This window comes from Bos indicus x Bos taurus, chromosome 9 (genome assembly GCF_003369695.1).
Source record: "Bos indicus x Bos taurus breed Angus x Brahman F1 hybrid chromosome 9, Bos_hybrid_MaternalHap_v2.0, whole genome shotgun sequence".
NCBI classification, from domain to species: domain Eukaryota; kingdom Metazoa; phylum Chordata; class Mammalia; order Artiodactyla; family Bovidae; genus Bos; species Bos indicus x Bos taurus.
The window spans coordinates 30,119,659-30,142,996 of NC_040084.1; the positions used below are offsets into that span (position 1 = coordinate 30,119,659).

The following is a 23,338-nucleotide window of genomic DNA, read 5'->3' on the forward strand; positions in this document are numbered from 1 at the left end:
CTTTAAGCTGGCTTCCCCTAGGTCTTGCACATTACCATTACATTAGATCTCTGGCATTCACAGATTTTGAGTTCTGTTTCAGCTACTCAAGACATAGACATTCTGGAAATCTATGACATGTAGACTTTTTAATGGAGTATCTCCTTCATAAGGCTTCTGCAAGGATAGTATCTCCTACTGCAAATAGGATGATAGTATCTCATTCTGCAAATGATAGTATCTCCTTCATAAGGCTTCTGCAAGGATTAGGTAGACTAACTGAGGGCAAGAATTCTTATCACCACTGAGTATCTGGTATGTGAGATATTGTATCTTATCTAACAGTAAGCTCTCTTTTGGAGTCTGGGAAGGTTTAATGATGTCTTGAGGGCCTGGTATTGGGCGTGTGGTTATTTGCAGTAGCCAAAGATGTCTGCCTCCTGTGCTTAGTCAGTCTTTCAGTGGTAGAGTGTGGATTGCTTCTTTACTATGTTATCAGGCTAAAATTTAATATTTTAAAACTTAAATCTTTCTTCTGTTTTTAGAATTGAATCTCTAGGTCAGAGTCCCAGAAGGTAGATACTTAATCAAAAGATACGAACACTTTTAAGGTTCTTGATGCATACCAAGTTGCTTTGATTTTGTATTCTTCTAATAGAAATGAAGAGTGTCTGTTCTCCAGGACTGGGTACTTGGGTTTTTCAAAACTAATTGCTAAATTTTTAAAATTTGCAGGGTTTGAGGCTTTTTTGAACATTAATAAGGTTGATTATAATTCCACAGTTTTGTTAACTAGTTGTATCTTTTTATTCATTGCCCATCTGTCTTAGTGGACTTCTTATTGACTTGTAAATATCCTTTAAAAGTAACCTCCACTATCCAAATCCCTTCAGTTCTTGAGTAATAATTTTTTACTTATTTTATAATTTGACCTATTTACTTATTTATTATTATATTTGTATTTATTATTCTGTTTTGCTTATTGAACTTTATTATTGCATCTTAACATGGGGTGAGAGTAAATAAACCTATTATTTACTTCCTAATGCTCTCCTAAAAAAGTCAATTTACTATTTATACCTATTGGTTCCTCTTATGTGCACTTTAAGGAGATTTTTCTCAGGTCAAAGTGGACATTTGAATTTGAAATTTAGATTTTTATTCTGTTAAAATATAGATACTTTGAAAAAAATTATGTTCACATCACATTATTCTTCACATTATGATATATGCTTTTATATACTTACTTTGAAGAGACCTTATATCACTTATTACATTTACTTGTATCAGGTTACTCTGCCTGTTGAATTTTAAATTTCCTGAAATTTAATAAGAAGTTCAAATATAACAAAGGAATTGCATGTAGTGGAAATGCCAATTCTTTCTTAGCCAATTCTGACTCTTACTATGTTTTTACCTAAACTCTTCTGAGAATTTTGAATCACAAAATGTTTAATTCTGCTTGGAATTAGTTACAATAAGTTCAACAATCCTTTCTATTCATATATATATATATATATATAAAATAATTCAAGCCAAGGAGAGTTCCTTTTGTCATTCTAGATTATGTGCTGTACTCAGTCAGTCAGTTGTGTCTGACTCTTTGGACCCCATGGACTGTAGCCTGCCAGGCTCCTCTGTCCATGGGATTTTCCAGATGAGAATACTGGAGTGGGTTGCCTTTCCCCTCTACAGGGGATCTTCCCAACCCAGGGATTGAACCTGGGTCTCCTGCATTGCAGACAGATTCTTTACCATCTACACCAAACATTTAAGAATGGATGACCAAAAACTGTGGGGAAAACTTTCAGTACCCAAGGCCCTACGATATCAATTTGGTGTACCTCTTTATCGTTTTGGCTTCTCTTTAACAATTTGATATGTTATTATCAATTTGAAGCTACATATATGTAGATTTACCTAATAAAAAACTACTGCATTATTTCTGAGTAGTAATGTTATTATATTTCTTAAATTATCTAATGTAAAAATGCCTGTCTGTGGCTCCTTATGTGAGCTAATCATTTTGTGTCTTAAGAAGTATGTATCATTGCTTTGTTATTATTAACCATTTTATTGCTAATTATGAAATATGAAAACAACATTTAAATAACTTGGTGTATGTAGTTAAGTAATTATTTATATACAAATTTTGTATTTCAAAGTTTACTCGTTCTGATCTAATTAGGAGCCATGCTTTTTAAAGTTGCATACTTATAGACATTAAGGGATTGGTTGATTAATGAAAGAATTTGTGAGCAGATTGCTAAATAAAATATACAGATCTCTAGACTAAAAATAATAAGCTCAACTAGAATACAAGCTCAATTAGCTAGAAATACATATTTGTTGATTAGCATTTGAGATGGGAAGGAAAATCAAAATGAAAATATACTTTTAAAATAAACAGAAAATCACATATTCTAATGAAAATGTAGAATTTTATTCTTTAAAAGAAAAAACTTTATTGTATTTTAGTAATTTTCCTATCCTAAGAAGTACCCCATATCTTTAATGACTTAACTTTTGTAATTCCTTGGGGTCATCATTTTGCATATCATTGATTATTGTACTATATTGTGTCAGCAAGTGAGCTAACATGTATAATCCTCCAAATACACTCAAGAAAAATCTCTTGATTTTTCTCATTGCTGCTTTTCCCCCCTCCATGAAAGCAGGATTAAAGAAAACTATTTTATTGTTTCATATTTTGTGACAGTGCATTTTGAAAATGCACAGTATACAAATGTAAAGCAAGGTTTCAAGACTGGGAATGCCCCTTGTATGTGCATGTCCCCAAGCTTTCCCTTTCTTTATGTTGTTGATGTTGCTATTTGAAATGGTACCTTCTCCCTCCTTGTGCCCCATCTTTACTTGTCATACTTATCTTTGATATCTGTCCAAATGGAAACTTTTAGGATCACTTACAAGTAGATGATTCTGCTTTGAATTGTATGCAGTTTCTGTGTTACTCTTCTAGTAACACAGTACTCTTTGCTTTGTGGAATCATTATTTGTGTGTTTACCTCTTTCTTACTAGTTGAAGTTTGTTAAAGATATGTATGCCTGATATATCTTCAAGTCTTTTAAGTATCTTGACACAGTGTCTTGTCTAGAAGTGCAATAAATATACTTTTTTATTTATATCAGTGCTTCACAGTATAAAAGTGTGTTTTCAGATCTTATTTCATTTAAAATTTTAACTTCATTTGACAGATGGAGAAATTCAGGGACATTCAGGATCAGTGAAATGAGTGAATTGACTTATTGATATAACCCTGATAGCAAGGACTTCACTTGAAACCACATCTTACTTTACTAACATTCTTTCTATGATGAATAAATAAAATAATGTCAGAAGAGTTTTTAAAAATAGGGTCTTTGTATCATAAAACTTAATCATTTAGGGCATACCTCTTTTGACTTAATCAGGTATTCTTAAGTAATTGTTCTAACTAATGTTTTTACTAAAGAATTAAGTACATTTTTTGAAGATTGTTTTATATCTAGATACAACTGAGAATAATTTACCTTAGATATAATAATGATGTTTTTATCAGTATTTCATCATAAAATGTCCTTTGTCATGAAAGTGAAAGTCACTCAGTTGTTTCCAGCTCTTTGCAACCCCATGGACTATACAGTCCATGGAGTTCTCTAGGCCAGAATACTGGAGTGGGTAGCCTTTCCCTTCTCCAGGGGATCTTCTCAACCCAGGGATCAAACCCAAGTCTCCCTCAGGTGGATTCTTTACCAGCTGAGCCACAAGGGAAGCCCAAGAATGCTGAAGTGGGTAGCCTATCCCTTCTCCAGCGGATCTTCCCAACCCAGGAATCAAACTGGGGTCTCCTGCATTGCAGGTGGGTTCTTTACCAACTGAGCTATCAGGGAAGCCTGTGGTGTTTGGCATAAGCTTAAGTATAAGGAGCAAACTTTTCTAGGAAGGCTATGGTACATTTTGATACATATTGTGTAAGGGATTTTCCTCCCTTTTTATCCTAAAGTGAATGTGTTAGTGGCTCAAAAAGTCACTTAAATGTTTCAAATATAATTAAATGTAAGGAATATTGGTTTACCATAAAAACATAATTAGTTTATTTTACTTTCTTTGTCATCTATTCCATTAATTGCTAATAGCAATTTTATTAATAGTATATTTTTGAGATTTATGTGAGGGAATTTTGCAGTTTCTAGCAAAAGCACACATGCATTTACCCTTTCATCCAGCCATCTCATTTATAGAAATCTATCCCAGAAATACACTGACAAAAATTTTGAAAATGCCTGTGTATAGATATGTTTTATAGCATATAAGACCATATAGTATAAAGACTGGGGCTTCCCTGGTGGCTCAGTGGTAAAGAATCCGCCTGTCAATGCAGGAGACACGTGTTCAGTACCTGGATCAGGAGGATTCCCTGGAGGAAGAAATGGCAATCCACTCCAGTGTTCTTACCTGGGAAATCCCATGGACAGAGGAGCTTGGCGGGCTACAGTGTATGGAGTTGCAAAAGAGTTGGCCATGACTTAACAGCTAAACAACAACAGTAACTATCAAAAGACTAGGAATAATACACGTGTCTATAAATAGGGACTTGTTGAGTTAGTTATGGTTTATCTACAGGGTAGTACTGCTCCTGCTGCTGCTGCTGCTAAGTCGCTTCAGTCGTGTCCGACTCTGTGCGACCCCATAGACAGCAGCCCACCAGGCTCCCCCGTCCCTGGGATTCTCCAGGCAAGAACCCTGGAGTGGGTTGCCATTTCCTTCTCCAAGACATGCAAGTGAAAAGTGAAAGTGAAGTCGCTCAGTCGTGTCCGACCCTCAGCCATCCCATGGACTGCAGCCTTCCAGGCTCCTCCGTCCATGGGATTTTCCAGGCAAGAGTATTGGAGTGGGGTGCCATTGCCTTCTCCACAGGGTAGTACTATGCAGTTATAAAACTGAATAAGAGATACCTCTGTATATTGCCATGGAGTGATAGTCAGGATCTTTTGTTAAGAGAGATAAAGGTGGAGAACAAAAACAAAAAAATGTTTAGTATTTTACTATTTATATGGGAAAGCGTGGGAATATAAATACAAGTTCAAATGTGTTTGTATTAAAAAATGAAAGAATGTATCATATTTTGTTAAGTGATTGCTTATAGGGATAAGTAAGGAATGAGCTCAAGAGTCAGGAAATATACCTTACTTTGGAGTCATTTAAATAGTTCATATCATACTATAAATACATATAATTAAGTGAACCTAACAGTACCTACTTGACAGTATAACCTTGTAAGAAGCACTTTGACTTTTTAACCATTTTTAAAGTATAGTAAATTTTCAATGTATTAATTTCATATGTATGTCAAAGTGATTCAGTTATACATATATATGTACATATATATGTTATTTTCGGAATCTTTTCCATTATAGGTTATTACAAGGTATTGAATATAGTTCCCTGTGCTCTCTAGTAGGTCCTTGTTATTTATCTATTTTATATATAGTGGTGTTTATATGCTAATCCCACACTCCTAATTTATCTCCCACACACCCTTATTGTGTCCTCTGGTAACCAGAGAAAGTTTGTTTTCTATGTCTGATTCTCTGTTATGTAAATAATTTCATTTATATCATTATTTTAGATTCCACATATAAGTGATATCATATGATGGTTGTCTTTCTCTGACTTCCCTTAGTATGATAATCTCTAGGTCCAACCATGTGCTGCAAATAGCATTATTTCATTCTTTTTTTATGACTGATATTCCATTGTGTATATATATACCACATCTTCTTTATCCAGTCATCTCTAGATAGACACTTAGGATGCTTCCATGTCTTGGCTATTGTAAATACTGCTGCAGTGACCATTGAGGTGCATGTGTCTTTTTGAATTAGAGTTTTCTCACATAAATGCACAAGAGTAGGATTGCTGGATCATATGGTAACTCTGTTTTTAGTTTTTACAGAACTTCCATACCGTTCTCCAGAGTGTCTGCACCAATTTACATTCCCACCAACATTTTGGAGGGTTTCTTTTTCTCCACACCCTGAAAGGCACTTAATTTTTTTTAAGGCACTTTAAAACATAGGCATTTGACTGTACATCCCAAGTGATATGTTGTCTAAATGACAAAGAAAACAACAGAAATATTACTGTTTTAAGTATTCATGTTGCTTATGGTAGTGCTGGTATTATTATTATGGATTCTTATTTTTGTCTTGTTCAGTAAATGAAACAAAAAATTGATACCATTGATAACTCAGATTTTCAGTTTGTTTTAATGCAAGCACAGATATAATATATAGCAATTTATGATGTGTTTTATCTTAAAAGCTTTAAGAAGGGAAACCTGTAGAGGAAAATGGACTTCAGAGACATGTCAATCAATCCAAATTTTGAAACTGTGATGGCTCTGGTATATATAATGCTTTCTTCCTATTATGTGTATTTGGAATAATTACATAATAAAAATGTTAAAGAAAAGAGTTCATCATGTCTGTTTGGATACATATTATTTCTTTTGTCCTGTTAGAGCCCTAGACTATCAGCTAATATATAGATCACTTCATCTTATAAAAATAGAGAAGCTATTTGCTTAAGGTTTAAAAGACATAACTCATAGTTTAGCATTCTTCCAGGGATATAGTGTTCTGAATTCTATCACAATTGAATAATTCTGGGATATTTTGCTCATGTAATAGCAGTAGCTGGTATAGTTTCTGCCAAATGAAGAAGCTCATATATTTAAAAGGTGTATGTCTCCTCTTTAAGTGCAAGTTCTGTGAGGACAGGGACTGAATGTATTTTGTTCACTTAAGAATTATAATAATGCTTGTTGTATATTAGGTACATAAGTGTTTGTTAAATGAATGATAAACATCTGTACCTCTGTTATAGAATAACATTTATATAGCACTTGATATATTTTCAAAATGCTTTCAATTATAATGATTCATTTTTCCTCTCTGAAATTTCCCACATGTTGAAAAGGCTGGTATTATTCTCCATCTGGGGCTTTCCAAATGGCGCACGTAAAGAAACTGCCTACCAGTGCAGGAGATGTAAGAGCTGCTTGTTCAATCCCTGGGTCAGGAAGATCCCCCTGAGGAGAGCATGGCAACCCACTTCAGTATTCTTGCCTGAAAAACCCCATGGACAGAGGACCCTGATGTGTTATATTGTCCATAGGGTTGCAAAGAGTTGGCTGTGACTGAAGTGACTCAGCACACACACACATTCTACATTTAATGAAAAAGCAAAACATAGAAAATAGTGCTTGAATGTTCTGTAAATCCCAGAAAATTGCAGTTGCTTTAGAAACCATGTATAATAAATAAGTAATTACAGATCTGAGGACAACTTTCTTTTAACCAGTACGGATAAAGCTTTAGGAATAAGTAAATATTTTGACTTCAGATGTCTTTGTTTGAATCATAAAAGTGGTCGGTTTAAAGGTCAAAATGAGTCAGTGGTCAACAGTTTCACACCTTTCAACCTGTAGAATAGTCAGACCAACTAAAAAGAAGATGGGAACTGTGATCCCTTCATCATTATCCACTTGCTAGTCACCCATGAAGCTGACAGCTGAATGGGAACTGATTTCTCTGGCTGCCCAGATCATTTGCATTAATTTTCATTCTTCAATTGTTTCTATTTATTCATTCATCTAGAATCTTTCATTTTCATTAACGAAGCATGGCCCTTGCTTGACTAGTATTTATAGCTGTGACAAAGCATGGTCAGAACCCTGGCAGCAGTGCATTAGGGAATTAAGAGCCACTGACTGCTTCAACCCATCTAGTCAAGTAGGAACAAGAATTGCTTCCTCCCCAATGCAGCAGAGCTGTAGATACTTGATTGGGCAGTGGAAGTTTGGTAATTAACTTTGCATGACAACCTGCCCTTCAGGTCGAGATCTAGAAGAATCCTATTGCTGCCAAATGAAATTTAAAGTTAGGACCAAAATAAATTAAATATATCCTTTCCATTGACAAATACTGAATGTTCATGTGTATATTCAAATTCAATATTGAGTTAACCTATGGCTCTATAAAAATATTTTGGAACATAACAGAAGGGAACATATTTGTAAAGAAAAATCTGATCCTGAGAACAGAATTACAGTTAAAAAAATACTTGGTTATATATAGTTGGCATTATCAATAATAAGAAATATGACCAGAAGATGAGGGGAAAAAAGATATGCCTATAATAGCTAAAATTAAAATGTTAATGGTTGACTTGAGTAATGATGTATGGAAAACAAAAATGTAATATCATCTGATATGGGCCGATTTGTTGTTCAGTCACTAAGCCATGTCTGACTCTTCATGACCCCATGGACTGCAGCATGCCAGGCTCCTCTGTCCTCCACTGTCTCCCACGGTCTGTCCATAACCATCTCATCCTCTGTTGCCCTTTCTCCTTTTGCCTTCAGACTTCCTCAGCATCAGGGTCTTTTCCAGTGAATCAGCTTTTTGCATCAGGTGGCCAAAGTATTGGAGCTTCTGCTTCAGCATCAATCCTTCCAGTGAATATTCAGGATTGATTTCCTGACAGGTTAGATCTCCTTGTAGTCCAAAGGACTTGCAAGTGTCTTCTCCAAACCACAATTCAAAAGCATCAGTTCTGAGGTACTTGGCTTTCCTTATGGTCCAACTCTCACACTTGTACATGACTACTGAAAAAAGCATAGTATCCTCCCTGCAAAAAAAAAAAAATCATATGTTGAAATTCTAAGCCTCAGTATCTCAGAATGAGGCTATATTTGGATATAGAGTCTTTAAAGCAGTGTGTGTGTGCTAAGTCACTTCAGTCGTGTCCAACTCTTTGTGATCCCAAGAGCTGTAGACTGCCAGGCACTTCTATCCATGGGATTCTCCAGGCAAAAATACTGGAGTGGGTTGCCATGCCCTTCTCCAGTGGATCTTCCCAACCCAGGGATTGAACCCATGTCTCTTATGTCTCCTGCATTGGCAGGTGTAACTTTACCACTAATGCCACCTGGGAAGCTTTAAAGGGGTTATTAAGTTACAATGAGGTCATTAAACTTAATTATGAGGTCATTAAAATGGGCTTCCCTGGTTGCTCAGACAGTAAAGATTGAGGGAGGCCTGGTTCAGTCCCTGGGTTAGGAAGATCCCCTGAACAAGGGCATGGCAACCCACTCCAGTATTTTTGCCTGGAGAATCCCCATGGACGGAGGATCCTGGCAGGCTACATCCATGGGGTTACAGAGTCAGACACTACTGAGTGACTAAGCACAGCACAGAGGTCATTAGGGTGGGTCTGAATCCAATATTACCATTACCTTACAGGAAGTAATTTGGATACCAGACATGTACAGAAGGAAGACCTCTGTGAAATGAAATGTGAAAATGTAGGGAGAAGATGGCCATTTACAAGCCAAGAAGAGAGGCCTCAGAAGAAACCAACCCTGCCAGTACCTTGATCCTGGACTTTTCCAGAATTATGAGATCAATTTCTGTTAAGTCACCCAGTGTGTTACCTTGTTACGACAATCTTATCAAACTAATACCCATGTTAAAGGCAGTTAAAAGCAGAATCAACATTCCCCCCAAATTGAGTCAAGGATATAAAAGCAAAGTTTAGAAACTACTGGAGAATGTATTTTTTTAAAGGTCAACACAATAGAACAAAAAAGAAAAATTTGTGTGTGTCTTTATCTTTGTATGACAGATTGAGATATGCTTTATCTTTATATCTGTTCCCATTCCTTCTTCCTCACCCCTAAAAATCAAAACTATAGTGAAGAGAGGTTAAATAAAAGAAAATTCTCCTCAGTGGTAATTTTTAAGTCATAAATGAAAATTAAAATATTTGAAAGTAATTGTCTCAGTTTCCTAGGAATGTCATATCAAAGTACCACGAACTCAGTAGCTTAAAACAACAGCAATTTATCATCTCACAGTTTGAGAGGATAAAAGTGTTGGCAGGGCTGTGTTCACTTAGACAGCACTGAGAAAGAACTGTTTGTTGCCTCTTTCCTCTCTTCTGGTAGCCATTGGTATGTCTCAGCTTATAGATACATCACTCCAATCTTCTGTCTTCACGAGACAGTCTCCACGTGTGTCTTTTCAGGGCCTTCCCACTGTGTGTTCACATTTTCAGTTTATTTGATATAAGTCATGTTGGAATAAGGCTCAGCCTAACCTCATTTTCACTTGATTACCTCTGTAAAGACACTGTTTTCAAATAATGTCACATTCATAGGTCCTGGGAGTTAGGACTTTGACTTATTTTGGGGGGGAGAGGCACAATTCCACCCATAACATTGCTGTACCAAAACATTACCAATGTTAATCACTGTATTATTATTTTTTAGTAGGCATGTATTGCTTTTATAATCTGAAAAATGTTTTTCAGAAAGTAAATGATTTTTGTAAAAAGTCTCATTTTTGAGTTCTGTACATTAGCTCTCAGTTTCTATGTTATATAATTCTGGTTGATTTAAATTGTTTTATTATTCAGCAAGAGTCCATTTGCATTAATGTAACATTTAGCAATCTGTCATCTGCATAATTATACATCTGTGATTCTAGGTAGGATAGAAGATGCTCCCATTTCTGAATTAAAATAGTCTCAGCATTTGTTATCTGAAGAGAGCAGACTAGTGTTATAGGTAAGAGAAGGACAATATGAATCAAGAAGGCATTTAGCAATAGCATAGGAACAGTATGAACACCATCAGTTAACCCCTAAGTCCTGAGTTGGGACTTGAGTAATGGCCTTGGGAGGCCATTAGAGTTTTCTCACACATTAGGCAAGTAGGTGAGGCATCCTTATATCCTTATTAGGCTTCTTGTAGTCAGACTGTCTATTTTGATTGAATGGTTTTATGTGAGTTATTATATTGAGTACTGCTTTTAAAAAGTCAAAATGGCTATATCAGCTTTCTAATGACCTAACTTTTATTTTTTTTTCCTAGATTTGTATGCAATGGATAACTCAGTGTTTTTGGAATTATTTAGATTGGATAGAAATCTGCCATTACATTGCTACCTGTGTTTTCCTTGGTCCAGATTATCAAGTGTATATCTGTATAGCTATATTCAAACATCTTCAACAAGACATTCTACAGCACACTCAGACTCAAGATCTGCAGGTTTTCCTAAAAGTGAGTAACTTTATTTCTAGAGGAAAAATTTTGGTTGAAAGTTGTCAACTTTGATGGGGTACCTAGTGCCGGGTATTTTTCTATATGCTCATGCAATCCTAAAAACAACCTTGAGAGGTAGGTATTATAATCTTTATTTTAGAGATGAGGAAACAGGTATTAAGTACATTGCCCAAGATTTTACAGCTGGTGAATGCTGCTAAACTGTGATGGGGCTGGGATATGAAGGTAAGCTGTCTGGCTACAAATTTTGCTTTTAACCAGTATGCTGTGCCTAAAGGACTTTTTTTTTTTTTTTTTTATACTCCTGTATCTTATTTAGCTAATAAAAGTTCAAGTTACTATGTGTTAATACACAGCTTTGAAACTTTTTTAAAAATGTAATTTATTATACCTTCATACTCTATTTTTCTAAATTTTGAAATATTTTTTGAAAGGTTTCCATGAAAGAATCTATCTTAACACTGTTTTTAAAAGTCATTATTATATAGAAGTACAGAAGTTAATATTTTAAAGCAAGATCAAATAGCTTTCTTTTTCACAATAATGTGACTTTTGAAACTCTGGACTTTAGAAAATATAAGATATATAAATACCTCCCTATATGTGATTCTTGCTGAAAATGCAGATTTGTTTTAAGTTTAAATATTTCCTTGAATTTAAGTATATTTCCCTCCCCCTGCTACCCTCAGATACATACGCATGCATAGACACACTTACCCTAGAACCAACATTCGTCATATGTAGCTTTTTTCTAGGTGGACAAATAATTTCCATGTGAATTAATTTTATTTTTATTATTTATTGTTAGATATTTTTCAGTTATTTTTCTTTTTTTGTTTCTCATTTATTTTTTATTAAAGCATAATTGCTTTACAGATTTTTGTTGTTTTCTGTCAAACCTCAACATGAATCAGCCATAGAAATATATATATCCCCTCGCTTTTGAGCCTCACTCCCATCTCCCCCCATCCCACCCCTCCAGGCTGACACAGAGCCCTGTTTCAGTTTCCTGAGACATACAGCAAATTCCTATTGGCTATCTATTTTACGTATCGTAGTGCAAGTTTCCTTGTTACTCTTTCCGTACATCTCACCCTCTCCTCCCCTCTCCCCATATCCATAAGTCTATTCTCTTTGCCTGTTTCTCCATTGTTGCCCTGTAAATAAATCTTCAGTACCATTTTTCTAGATTCTATATATATACGTTAGAATATGGTATTTATCTTTCTCTTTCTGATTCACTTGTCATTTGATGATGTCTTTTGTAAGTAAATGTCATTGATCATTTAAGATTGATAAACTGTCAAGCATTTTTATTTCATAAATACTAAATCCAAAAGGTCTCATACTTCCTACATGTATCATAGAATTATGATCTTAGAAACATTCGTAATGAAATAAGGTATAACACAACAATGGTCATACAAGCAGAAGGAAAATTTAGGTAGAAAAAGAAAAAAATTATCTGTAAAAGGTGATTTGGAGAACAGGGATGGTTAAGTAAGTGAGAATTATATTGAGGACAAAATGTGGGTTCCTTTTCAGTAAGGGGCATTTTCATTAGTTGCAGTGGTCAGTTAAAGGGATTTCAGGGCCTAAAATTTCCCCAAATACTTACATTTGAATGCCTTCTTACCTATAATTATCTATTCTCTTATCCTACTTTAGTTTCTTTTATAGTGTGTGTCACTGACTGAAATTATCTTAGATATACTTTTGTCAGTCTTCCCCAGTATACTGTATAAGCTCCACAAGGATTGTGATTTTGTCTATCTCAGTTACTAGTGTATTTTTCAGTGCTTTGAACAGCACCTGGTACATGGTAGGTGCTCAATAAACACTTGCTAGAGTAAACAATGAATGTAAATAAATATAAAGGGAGAGATTAATGGACTTAATTGTATTCACATTGAATAACAAAAATTACTAACACCTTCCTTTCCACCAGAGGGGTGTCCATATATTTCATCATGTTTAACCTGATAGATGCTGGTGATTATTGCAATCTCACCTCTTCCTGATTGCTGCCAGGAAAAATAATAGAGTTTACAAATGGTGACCTCTTTAAATATTTCCCAAACTCTGTTATGCTCTAGGCATAATGCTATCAGTTTAAAACTAAAGAATTTTAAAATGAGGGTTTTTTAAAGATAAAAGATTATCTTTACTAAGTCCTACTTAAATTACTAAAATTTTAATTGAATTGGCTTAAATCCAAAGTAAGGGCATGTTGGCAAAGAATTAATTTTAGCAGTTGTCCTGGAGCTAACCTTACTTCTTACTCCTGCTGTTTGCATTCATCTGAGGTATTAGGAAAAATGCCTTTCTAATACCATGACTTCATGTTATTTTTTGTTTCCAGCAAGTAGATCTGGGGTCACTGATCTCTTTTGATGAGCAGTTATTTTTCTTGTGAGATAAATTCCAGTATACTCTATTAAGTATGCATTTACATACCCCTTTAACTACTCCATTAAGCCCAGTTAAAATGTCTTCTTTGAAAAGTATGTAAACATATGTACACTATTTTTCACTTATTCATATATTAACCAATAATGAAATTTCAATTAAGGAAGTGATTTTATTCTTCCTTTCCTCAGGAAAGGAAAATCCACCAAGTCAGAGAGACATAGGATTTTTAAAGTCCTCATTAAACTGTTGTTATGTGGATTAAACCTTTGAAATTAGGTTTTATACTTTCTGATCCAAAATCTCAGACTTGTACAAAGGGAGAAAAAACTTGTCAATAATTTTCCATATAACTACATACCACAGCCATAATGATATTCTTACGTAGGTTACGTTATGCCCTGACTCTACATATTTAGTAATGACTGTTTCTGATAGGAACAGGACGTAGAGTAGTTCAGGGGACTTTTACTGTTTATTGTATGCATTTATGAGGGCTCTTTTTTTTTTAAATTTTTGAAGAATGAGCCCCTACTTTTGTAATAAAGCTATTTTTAAAAAGGGTATTAATCATTATATAAAAATAGATAGAACAAGCATCAACTGTGCTAAATGAGTTCAAATAATTAGACCCAGTTGAAATAGTTTGCAAAATATTGAAAAACCACAAACATGTTTTCAATTACAGTATTATCAGTTATCCTGAGAAACTTGAGAAAATGAGATGATTCCAGAAAATTGAAAATATAAAATTCTTTTCCCTGTTTAATTTCATGTATTTACAGAAAGAGATAAGATAGAAGCATTGCTTTAGGAATAAAAATCTCTCTGAAGCATATAGTATAGAGAAAATACCAACTCATTCTGTATTCGCTTTGGTTTGGGCTCAAGATTTGAAATTAAGTAATTGAGTCTAGACTCAGTGCTTGAATTTATGGTAACCCCCTGAATAATTCTTCATGATCCGTATATTAAAAAAAGATGACTTGGGATTTCTTAACTAAGTTTCACCTAATTAAAAAAAAAAACAAGCAGAATAACTTGTTTATATTTCCTCATTTGATTAAACCACTAAAAGATTAGATGAATGCCATGGGTGTAAGTTTATCAGCAAGGTATCGTCTGAGTTTTTTGCAGCATCTTTTTAAACACAACAAATATGTGGGTTGGATAATAGAGCAGCTAAGTGCATTATTCCCACACTATGGCATTGGATAAATTACGGCTGAGCTAGAAGACAACTTCTAAAGATGTGCTGAAAATCTTAGTCTTGAAACTAAAATTTTTCTGTGACAGATGATAGTTCAGAAAATCTGTAGGCATCAAACTTTCAGAAACGAAAACATCATCTGACAAAATTAATTTTTTCAATATCTCAGACTTGAAAATCTAAAGTTGGGTTGGTTTGTTTTTTAATGAATCTCTTTTTTTCTCTCTCTCACATGCATTCCCCTACCGCCACCACCCCCCCGCCCCCGCCACACACACACACATACAGACACACACAAAAGCAAGTTTAGGTTGATTTACTTTGATGGTATTTTAAGAAGACCCACTGTTTTAGCAGACTAGCTGTATTTCATTGCTTTCTGCATGTTAATAGGCTGGCAGTGATCTTGGTTTTAGTTTATGAATTCAACCTGGGGAAAAACATCACTGAAATGCCAGGCTGGGAAAAGATTGCCTTCCAGTGAAATTAGGCTGTGAAGACTCAAAATACTTAATTAAAATGCTTCAAGTAAATCCTGCATATTATGGAGAAATCAATTTATAATTATGTAAAAATCAGATTAATTTCATCCCATCAGTAAATTGTCAAGTGGGTTTTTTTGTTGTTTCTACTTGCAGCTGTGGTTACTCGAACATGTTGGCATAAGAAATAGAGATCAGACTGAAGAAAAAAAAAAAACAAACTAATTGTATAGTAAGCTCTTAAAAGGCAGAAGTGTTTATAGTATTAAAAATAATTCACCATCTGAAGGAACAGATGCAACATGTTCAGTGTGTTATTCAACTGTGGTTATGTTTTTTGCCTTCACCTTACATCATTTGAGCCCACCTCAAGTTAAATTCTGCCACTCTGTGTAAGTTTGGGCATGTTGCTTACCTCCATATGCCTAATTTTTCTCATATGTTAATTGAGCATGAAATAATACCTATCACTTAGAGTTGTGGAGGAAAGAAATGAGATGATATCTGTGAAATACTTCTACAACATTATCTGATACATAGCAAGTGCTTTAAAAAAAGTTAGTAGTGACTTGTTTCTCCATCTCTGTTCATCCTCCTTTTAGCGAGCCCATCCATGCTTAACATTATAAATTTGTAGTGCGATCAAGAAAATCTAACTCAATCATTTCAGAGAATGTAGCTTAACAAAAATATCATGACCACCATTGATACTGTGAATGCTTATTGAATGACAGGCACTGGGCAAAAGGATTGCTCATTCACTCAATGACCCTTGCCCAGCTTCTGTGTTCCAAGCATTGTGGTGGTTACAAGATAGGCAATGGCCTACCACATTGACTTTAATGTTTTACTTATTACTGTTGTTCAGTCATGAAGTCATGTCTGAGTCTTTGTGACCACATGGACTGCAGCACATCAGGCTTCCCTCTCCTTCACTCTCCCAAAGTTTGCTCAAACTCCTGTCCATTGAGTCAGTGATGTCATCCAACCATCTCATCCTCTGTCATTCCCTTCCCTTCCTGCCTTCAATCTTTCCCAGCATCAGGGTCTTTTCCAGTGAGTCAGCTCTTCACATCAGGTGTTCAAAGTATTGGAGCTTCAGCTTCAGCATCAGTCCTTCCAATGAATATTCAGGGTTGATTTCCTTTAGGATGGACTGGTTTGATCTCCTTGCTGTCCAAGGAACTCTCGAGTCTTCTCCAACACTACAGTTCAGGAGCATCAGTTCTTTGGCACTCAGCCTTCTTTATGGTCCAACTCTCACATCCATACAGGACTACTGGAAAAACTATACCTTTGACTATATGGACCTTTGTTGGCAAAGTGATGCCTCTGCTTTTTAATATGCTGTCCAGGTTTGTAATAGCTTTTCTTCCTAGGATCAAGCATCTTTTAATCATGGCTGCAGTCACTGTCTGCAGTAATTTTGGAGACTAAGAAAATAAAATCTGCCACTGTTGCCATTTTTCCCCCATCTAGTTCTACTAATAGATAAACAATATGTGAATGAATATATAATATCTCAGGTACTGATAGATCTTAAATATAAAGAAATCAAACATGGTAAGGGAGTCAGACAGATTCATAAGTGCTATTTAGATAGAGTCTAGTAAAGACTGCTGTGAGTGGGTAATCAGAGACTGAATGAAGCAAAGGAAAAAGAAAAGCAATGCAAGGACTTCTGTGCAAAATCCTTCTAAATGAGACGGCAAATGTAAGGGCTCAGAGGTAAGAATGGGCTTGGCCCACTTATAAAGTGTTGAGATGACCACTGTGGCCAAAACAAGGTGAGGGACTAAGAACGGTCAGGGATGAGGCAGGAATCAAATCACATAAGGCTTTCTAGTTCACGGTAAAGAGTTCAGAAAACACAGTTTATGTTGTTATTGTCTATATTTACACACAAAAAAATGAGGCTTAGAGAATCTGTAAACTTTCCCAGGTTAATTTGTCTAGTAACTAACACAGGTGAGTTTGAACCCATTTTGGTCTGAATCCAAATCCTATGCCCTTTCTAGTGTATCCCTGACTAGTCTGTTTACTTAAAAAAAAAAAAAAAATCCTGAATTCAGTGGACTTTCTAACTAAATGCTCTCACTAGTAAAAGGAAACCAGTGGATACATACTTGAAACTAGATTCTGTGTACAAAGGAGAGAGGGAAGCTGTGTATATGCCATATTGTATAACATTGAATACACACACAACATTGTGGTTTAGGATGGTAATTTTTACTACTTTTTTCATGATTCAATGTTTGAAACTCAACATTAATGAAAAGAGCAATTCATTTAAGGTACTTTGGTTGAAAATCCACTGCATAGAAAAAGAGAACGTAATATGCTCAAAATAAACTCCCCAACCAAGATATAAACTGTTCCAGATGTAATTTATTAAAAAGAAAAAACTTGAATAGAGTACTATCTGTATAAAATGTGATAATGTTACCTTATATAATTATATATGTCTGCCTATTTAAAGAATAAGGTAATTCTTATTTTTATCCACAGTCCAATATACTTAGGTCTATAAATAAAGTGATAATAAAACAGTATTCTGAGGGAATGGCCCCTTTATAACTTGAATGATTAGCTGGCAGTCTAAGTGGTCATAATTACAAAGAAAAGTAATTCACTAAAAGGCAATGAGAGAATATTTAGGATAAAATCGGAGAAGACAATAACACCCCACTCCAGTACTCTTGCCTGGAAAATCCCATGGATGGAGGAGCCTGGTGGGCTGCAGTCGATGGGGTCGTGAAGAGTTGAATACGACTGAGCGACTTCACTTTCACTTTTCACTTTAATGTCATGCATTGGAGAAGGAAATGGAAACCCACTCCAGTGTTCTTGCTTGGAGAATCCCAGGGACGAGGGAGCCTGGTGGGCTGCCGTCTATGGCGTTGCACAGAGTCAGACGTGACTGAAGCAACTTAGCAGCAGCAGCAGCAGCAGTAGGATAAAATGGAAAATATTCCACTTTGAAGACAAAATGGAATTCAGAAGTTCTGAAATTTTATTCAGAGTTAAAATTGCCTGTGAATTTTAAATCTATATAATTTAAAAACATTTCTTTTAAAATGAATATTTTATATTTCTCTTATGAAATAAGGCCTTAATAACCTTATTTGCCATTTTTATGGGTGTCTCTTCAGTATAGTTATCAGAGTATTTTCTCTTTATTTTAATATTAATGTCTAAAATGGGAACCACAATTCAAAAAACATGTTTTAAGAAAAAGGTATTTTTAAACCAAGTAATAGCTATGGTTCTCCACAGGTAGTTTTTATTTTTAAACTAAAGTGGAGCAATAATCAAAAGATGTTAAAGTAGGTTTTGCTTACTTTTGCCCAGGAAGAATTATTAGCGCTATTTTTCAAATGCAGTCATTCCCTATTGTAATTCACATATAATGAACAATAAGCATTCTTTTAAAAATCATGAATATGCACAAAGACAATTTTTCTGGCATTAAGTTTTTTTTTCTTCTGGTTAGAATAACACATTACTGTAATTCTTTTCCAACTTAGGTATAGTTTTAGTGAAGGGGTGATTAATGTTAAATCACACGTAATTTAAATAGTTCAATGACTACAACAGTTAAAGTGAATTCTTGAATAGCAAGAGTAGTCTTACTTCAGTCCTACTTTTACGCCAAAGAAAAAAGTGAACTATGTTTGATAGAGAAATTTACAAAGATGTAGTATTTCTGCTCTTCTTAAGATGAACATCTTCCTTTTGATTCAGTTGCTTATACATAAAACTGGAGATATGATATATACCTTAGCTGTTAATGTTTTAGAACAGAGACCTGTCTCATTCATCTTTGGGTCTTCATTGTATAACCAAGAACCTTACATACCATAAGGGAATGAATGAGGTTAATGAATGAAGAAATGGATAATGTCACAAATATTTTAAAATTAAAAGTAGTTCAAATTTTTACGTTTGGAGGTATTAACTCTTAGTCTTAAAGGTATAATCTTATTCATCTAACTTAACATCATTTAATTTTCTTAGTTATGATATCAATTTTATAGATCACTAAGAATACTTGTTTTTAAGGTACCAATGAACTCTTCTCTCAGATTACCCAGATTTTCGGTGATATATGACAAGTAATATACTCTTCTCCCAAGTTATCTGTGAACTATTACTAATCTAGTCATCACTAGTGACATCTGAGGCCTTTAAAAACGTGCATTCTTTTTTTGGCTATATCATGTGGCTTTTGGGATCATAGTTCCCCAACCAGGGATCAAACCCTTAACCCTTGCATTGGAAGCATGGAGTCTTAATAACTGGACCACCAGGGAAGTCCCAAAAAACGTCCATTCTTACTGAGAATTTGTGATGTTTTCCTAGTACCCTACATTTATGTCTCTCATCTACAAACTGATTTGTCTCTAAACACTGTATTTGGTATATGATAATATATTATCTTTGATTCTTTTGAATTTTTTTGAATTTTGTATTTATTAGTAGATTTTACCTTTAAGCTGTTATCTCCAGAAAGGCATGAATTGTCAAAATTTTTTATAACATCCAAAATTTCTAACATGTTACAGTGAATCAAGGATCAAGTTTCTTTTGCAGAATGTTGTTGTTACTTTGAAAGGTTGGCATTCCACAGCTAGTATTTGGAGATACTAAAATAAATAGTCCTAAAATTTCCTAAAAGTGTATACGATTCTAAATGGATGCTTTGTTATTTTTCATTCTTGAGTGCCACATTTGGGACACTAGCCATTAAATTACAAATTAGTATAGATATGCATAATACCAACATTATGAATTGCAGACTGCTGGAAGTTTTATGAATGTAGCTGTAGAATAGATATTCCTTGTAATATTGTAAGTGTTCTTTGATAAGCTTTAAAGTCTTTACTGATTACAGATGTAAGCAATCATTCTATAATTGGAAGTATTATATCTAAAACATTAGGAAGGTTTCATTATCTAAGTGTTTGTTTTTTGTTGTTGTTGTTGTTAGCTATAAAGCAGTTTTGGTTGTGAAAACAGACAACCTAGTTATCACAGGGACATGATTTTTTGCTATTTTATATATATATATATAGCTTACTAAATAAAAAGCATTTACTATCAACATAAAACCCCCATCTATAGCTGAGAAAAATGATATATCAACTGTTTTAAACCCATTAACTTAGAACTGTGTGTCTTTACCCAAGCAAATGAACATCTCTATATATCTTTTGACAGGAAGAAGCACTGCATGGGTTTCGAGTGAGTGATTACTTTGAATACATGGAAGTTTTGGAACAAAACTACCGACCAGTGTTGCTGAGAGACATGCGGAACATGAGAGTGCAAAGCACATAGATCATGGAAAACACAATTGATTTTTATGTTTATTTTTAAAGGAAACAAGGATTTGATTATTTTCTGTGTCCAGAACAACATATGCTTTGTGAAAACACACTATTATAGATCAGTACTGAGAGTTTTTGAATATAATAATATATTCAAGTAGGTATTAGCTCAATTGAAGTGAATTCATTTTTGTAAGTTTGTTGTTGTGTAAGGTTGTTTTGGCTTTCCCTGGTGGCTCAAACAGTAAAAAATCTGGCTGCAATGCAGAAGACCTAGGTTTGGTCCCTGGGTTGGGAAGATCCCCTAGAGACGGGAATGGCAACCCATTACAGTACTCTTGCCTGGAGAATTCCATGGGCAGACGAGCCTGGCAGGCTACAGTCCTTCAGATTGCAAAGAGTTGGACATGACTGAGCAACTAACACAAGGTTGTTTTATAATCAAATCCAGCTTACTTATAGTTCTTTATGTTTAAGAGTTAACCTTAACCTACATTTCCTTCTTCCCAGGATGATTAATATATTTTTTTCAATGAGCTTGGAAATAGCAGCATTACTGTAAATAGCTACCATCCAAAGAGAGTCCATGGAGACAAGACAGTTGCTTTCTTCGTTTTTGTCTGTACATATAAAAGAAAATAGGCAAAACCATAACTGCTTATTTTACATATAGAGGAACAAATCATATTTATCATGGCAAGTGGTAGGAAAATTATTTTCGTCAGGCATAATTGTTTTTCTAGGAATTGCTTTTGACACCTGTATCAATTTATAATTTTTCATGTGAAATGTAGTCTCAACATGGTTCATTTAAAAGATAGATTGATTATTTCATACTGATATGCATTTAACACTCATTTTTTATGTGGTTTCCTTAGTGATAGATTTGATTTGATTTGTAATGAACTTAAGAACATTAAAGAGAATATATTTGTAAATTATTTTAAATGACCAACATAGTGTTTTGTTTTATTTAAATAGAAGGCTTTGCTCCATTGAGATTAATACAATATGCTAGGGTCTCTTTTCTTATAACCATCACATCTAATAGGTGAAAGATAAGACACAAAAATACTAATTTTTCAGTTGGCAATTTCAACAGGTTTTTAAAATTATAAGTAAAGGTCATTTTGTATTCCTTGCTTATATTTAAATGTAAATCAACCATTAAAACCATTCTAAAGCCTTTTTTCTTTTCAACCAAAAATGGTTTATCTCCAGACTATTTTTCATTTTAGTATAGTGAAATAACTGGTACCATACAATTTTCCCCAGTTTTGTGATATTTAAGCTATTGCAGTATCAACCTTCTAGAATCAGGTTTTGTGCAGTAAATGCCAACAATAGCTTCTCAGTAATGATGTTCCTAAAGGGCATTGAAAAAGTTGAAAAAAGAAAACTGAGCAAGTTAATTTGACATATTGCTCACTTTAGCTCTGGCCGAAATGAATTAAGGAAGAAAGCCCCAGGTTACTCAAAACACCAAGTTTTGTCTACTTTTAAACTTAATTTTGAAAAGCTGTTCCACAGAACCTGTAATACATGATTATGTTTATGTTTCTTCCCATTCTGTTCCTGAGATACTGTTACTGGTCTTGAGAAACTTGCAGCTTTATTTCTTTTTAAAAACTCTAACATGGTAATTGGAAATACAAATGGAGAAGGAACTATAACTTAATTTTATAATATTCATTGGTGATTTTGATCAGAAACTTAAGATCTAGATTATAATTATATTTTGCACAGGCGACTTCAGCTAGAGCCAGAAGGCTTTTGTTTTTATCTGATAAATATCTTATGAACAATGACTCAGCAGGTTGGTGACATAACATATAAAATAACAGTGTTTTTTGTAACTACCATTGTGAATTATCTTTGTACCTATTTTACTTTAAAATTACTCTTTAAAGTAGAAATAAATATAGCCCTGTATTGCCTCTCAATTTTATTTTTAATTAAAGTAAGTTCCTAGAACTTATTTGTGAAGGAGGACCTTATATATTTTACAGGATTTATTATAATTATATTTTGTTACAATGTAAACAAATTTGTGAAAAATTCAAATGTTCTTATATCCATCTTCAAATATCTGTTCCAAAGACTAGCAAGGAGAGATAAGAAAGCCTTCCTTAGTGCAAAGAAATAGGGGAAAAGAATAGAATGGGAAAGACTAGAGATCTTTTCCAGAAAGTTACATATACCAAGGGAATATTTCACACAAAGATGGGCACAGTAAAGGACAGAAATGGTATGGACATAACAGAAGCAGAAGATATTAAGAAGTGGAAAGAATCCACAGAAGAACTATCCAAAAAATATCTTCATGACCCAGATAACCATGATGGTGTGATCACTCACCTAGAGCCAGACATACTGGAATGTGAAATCAAGTGGGCCTTAGGAAGCATCACTACGAACAAAGCTAGTGGAGGTGATGGAATTTCAGTTGAGCTATTTCAAATCCTGAAAGACAATGCTGTGAAAGTGCTGCACTCAATATACCAGCAAATTTGGAAAACTCAGCAGTGGCCAAGGGACTGCCTATCTTTGTCAGTCCCAAAGAAGGGCAATGCCAAAGAATGCTCAAACTACCACACAACTGCATTCATCTCAAAAACTGGAAAAGTAATGCTCAAAATTCCAGATGATCAAGCTGGACTTAGAAAAGGCAGAGGAACCAGAGATCAAATTGCCAACATCTGTTGGATCTTTGAAAAAGCAAGAGAGTTCCAGAAAAATACCTACTTCTGCTTTATTGACTACTCCAAAGCCTTTGACTGTGTGTATCACAACAAA

The 23,338-nt window shown here is 34.5% G+C and overlaps 1 protein-coding gene across 3 annotated transcripts in view; it reads left to right on the forward strand.

Moving 5' to 3' along the window:
- Positions 1-20,572, forward strand: part of TBC1D32 (TBC1 domain family member 32) — a 205,515-nt gene extending 184,943 nt beyond the window's left edge. For all 3 annotated transcript variants that reach the window (XM_027551099.1, XM_027551101.1, XM_027551100.1), the window contains 2 exons: positions 10,920-11,108; positions 20,433-20,572. In XM_027551099.1, the coding sequence (XP_027406900.1) occupies positions 10,920-11,108; positions 20,433-20,552 (309 nt within the window). In that variant the 3' untranslated portion in view covers positions 20,553-20,572. The remainder of the gene's footprint in view (positions 1-10,919; positions 11,109-20,432) is intronic.
- The last annotated feature ends 2,766 nt before the right edge of the window (positions 20,573-23,338 follow it).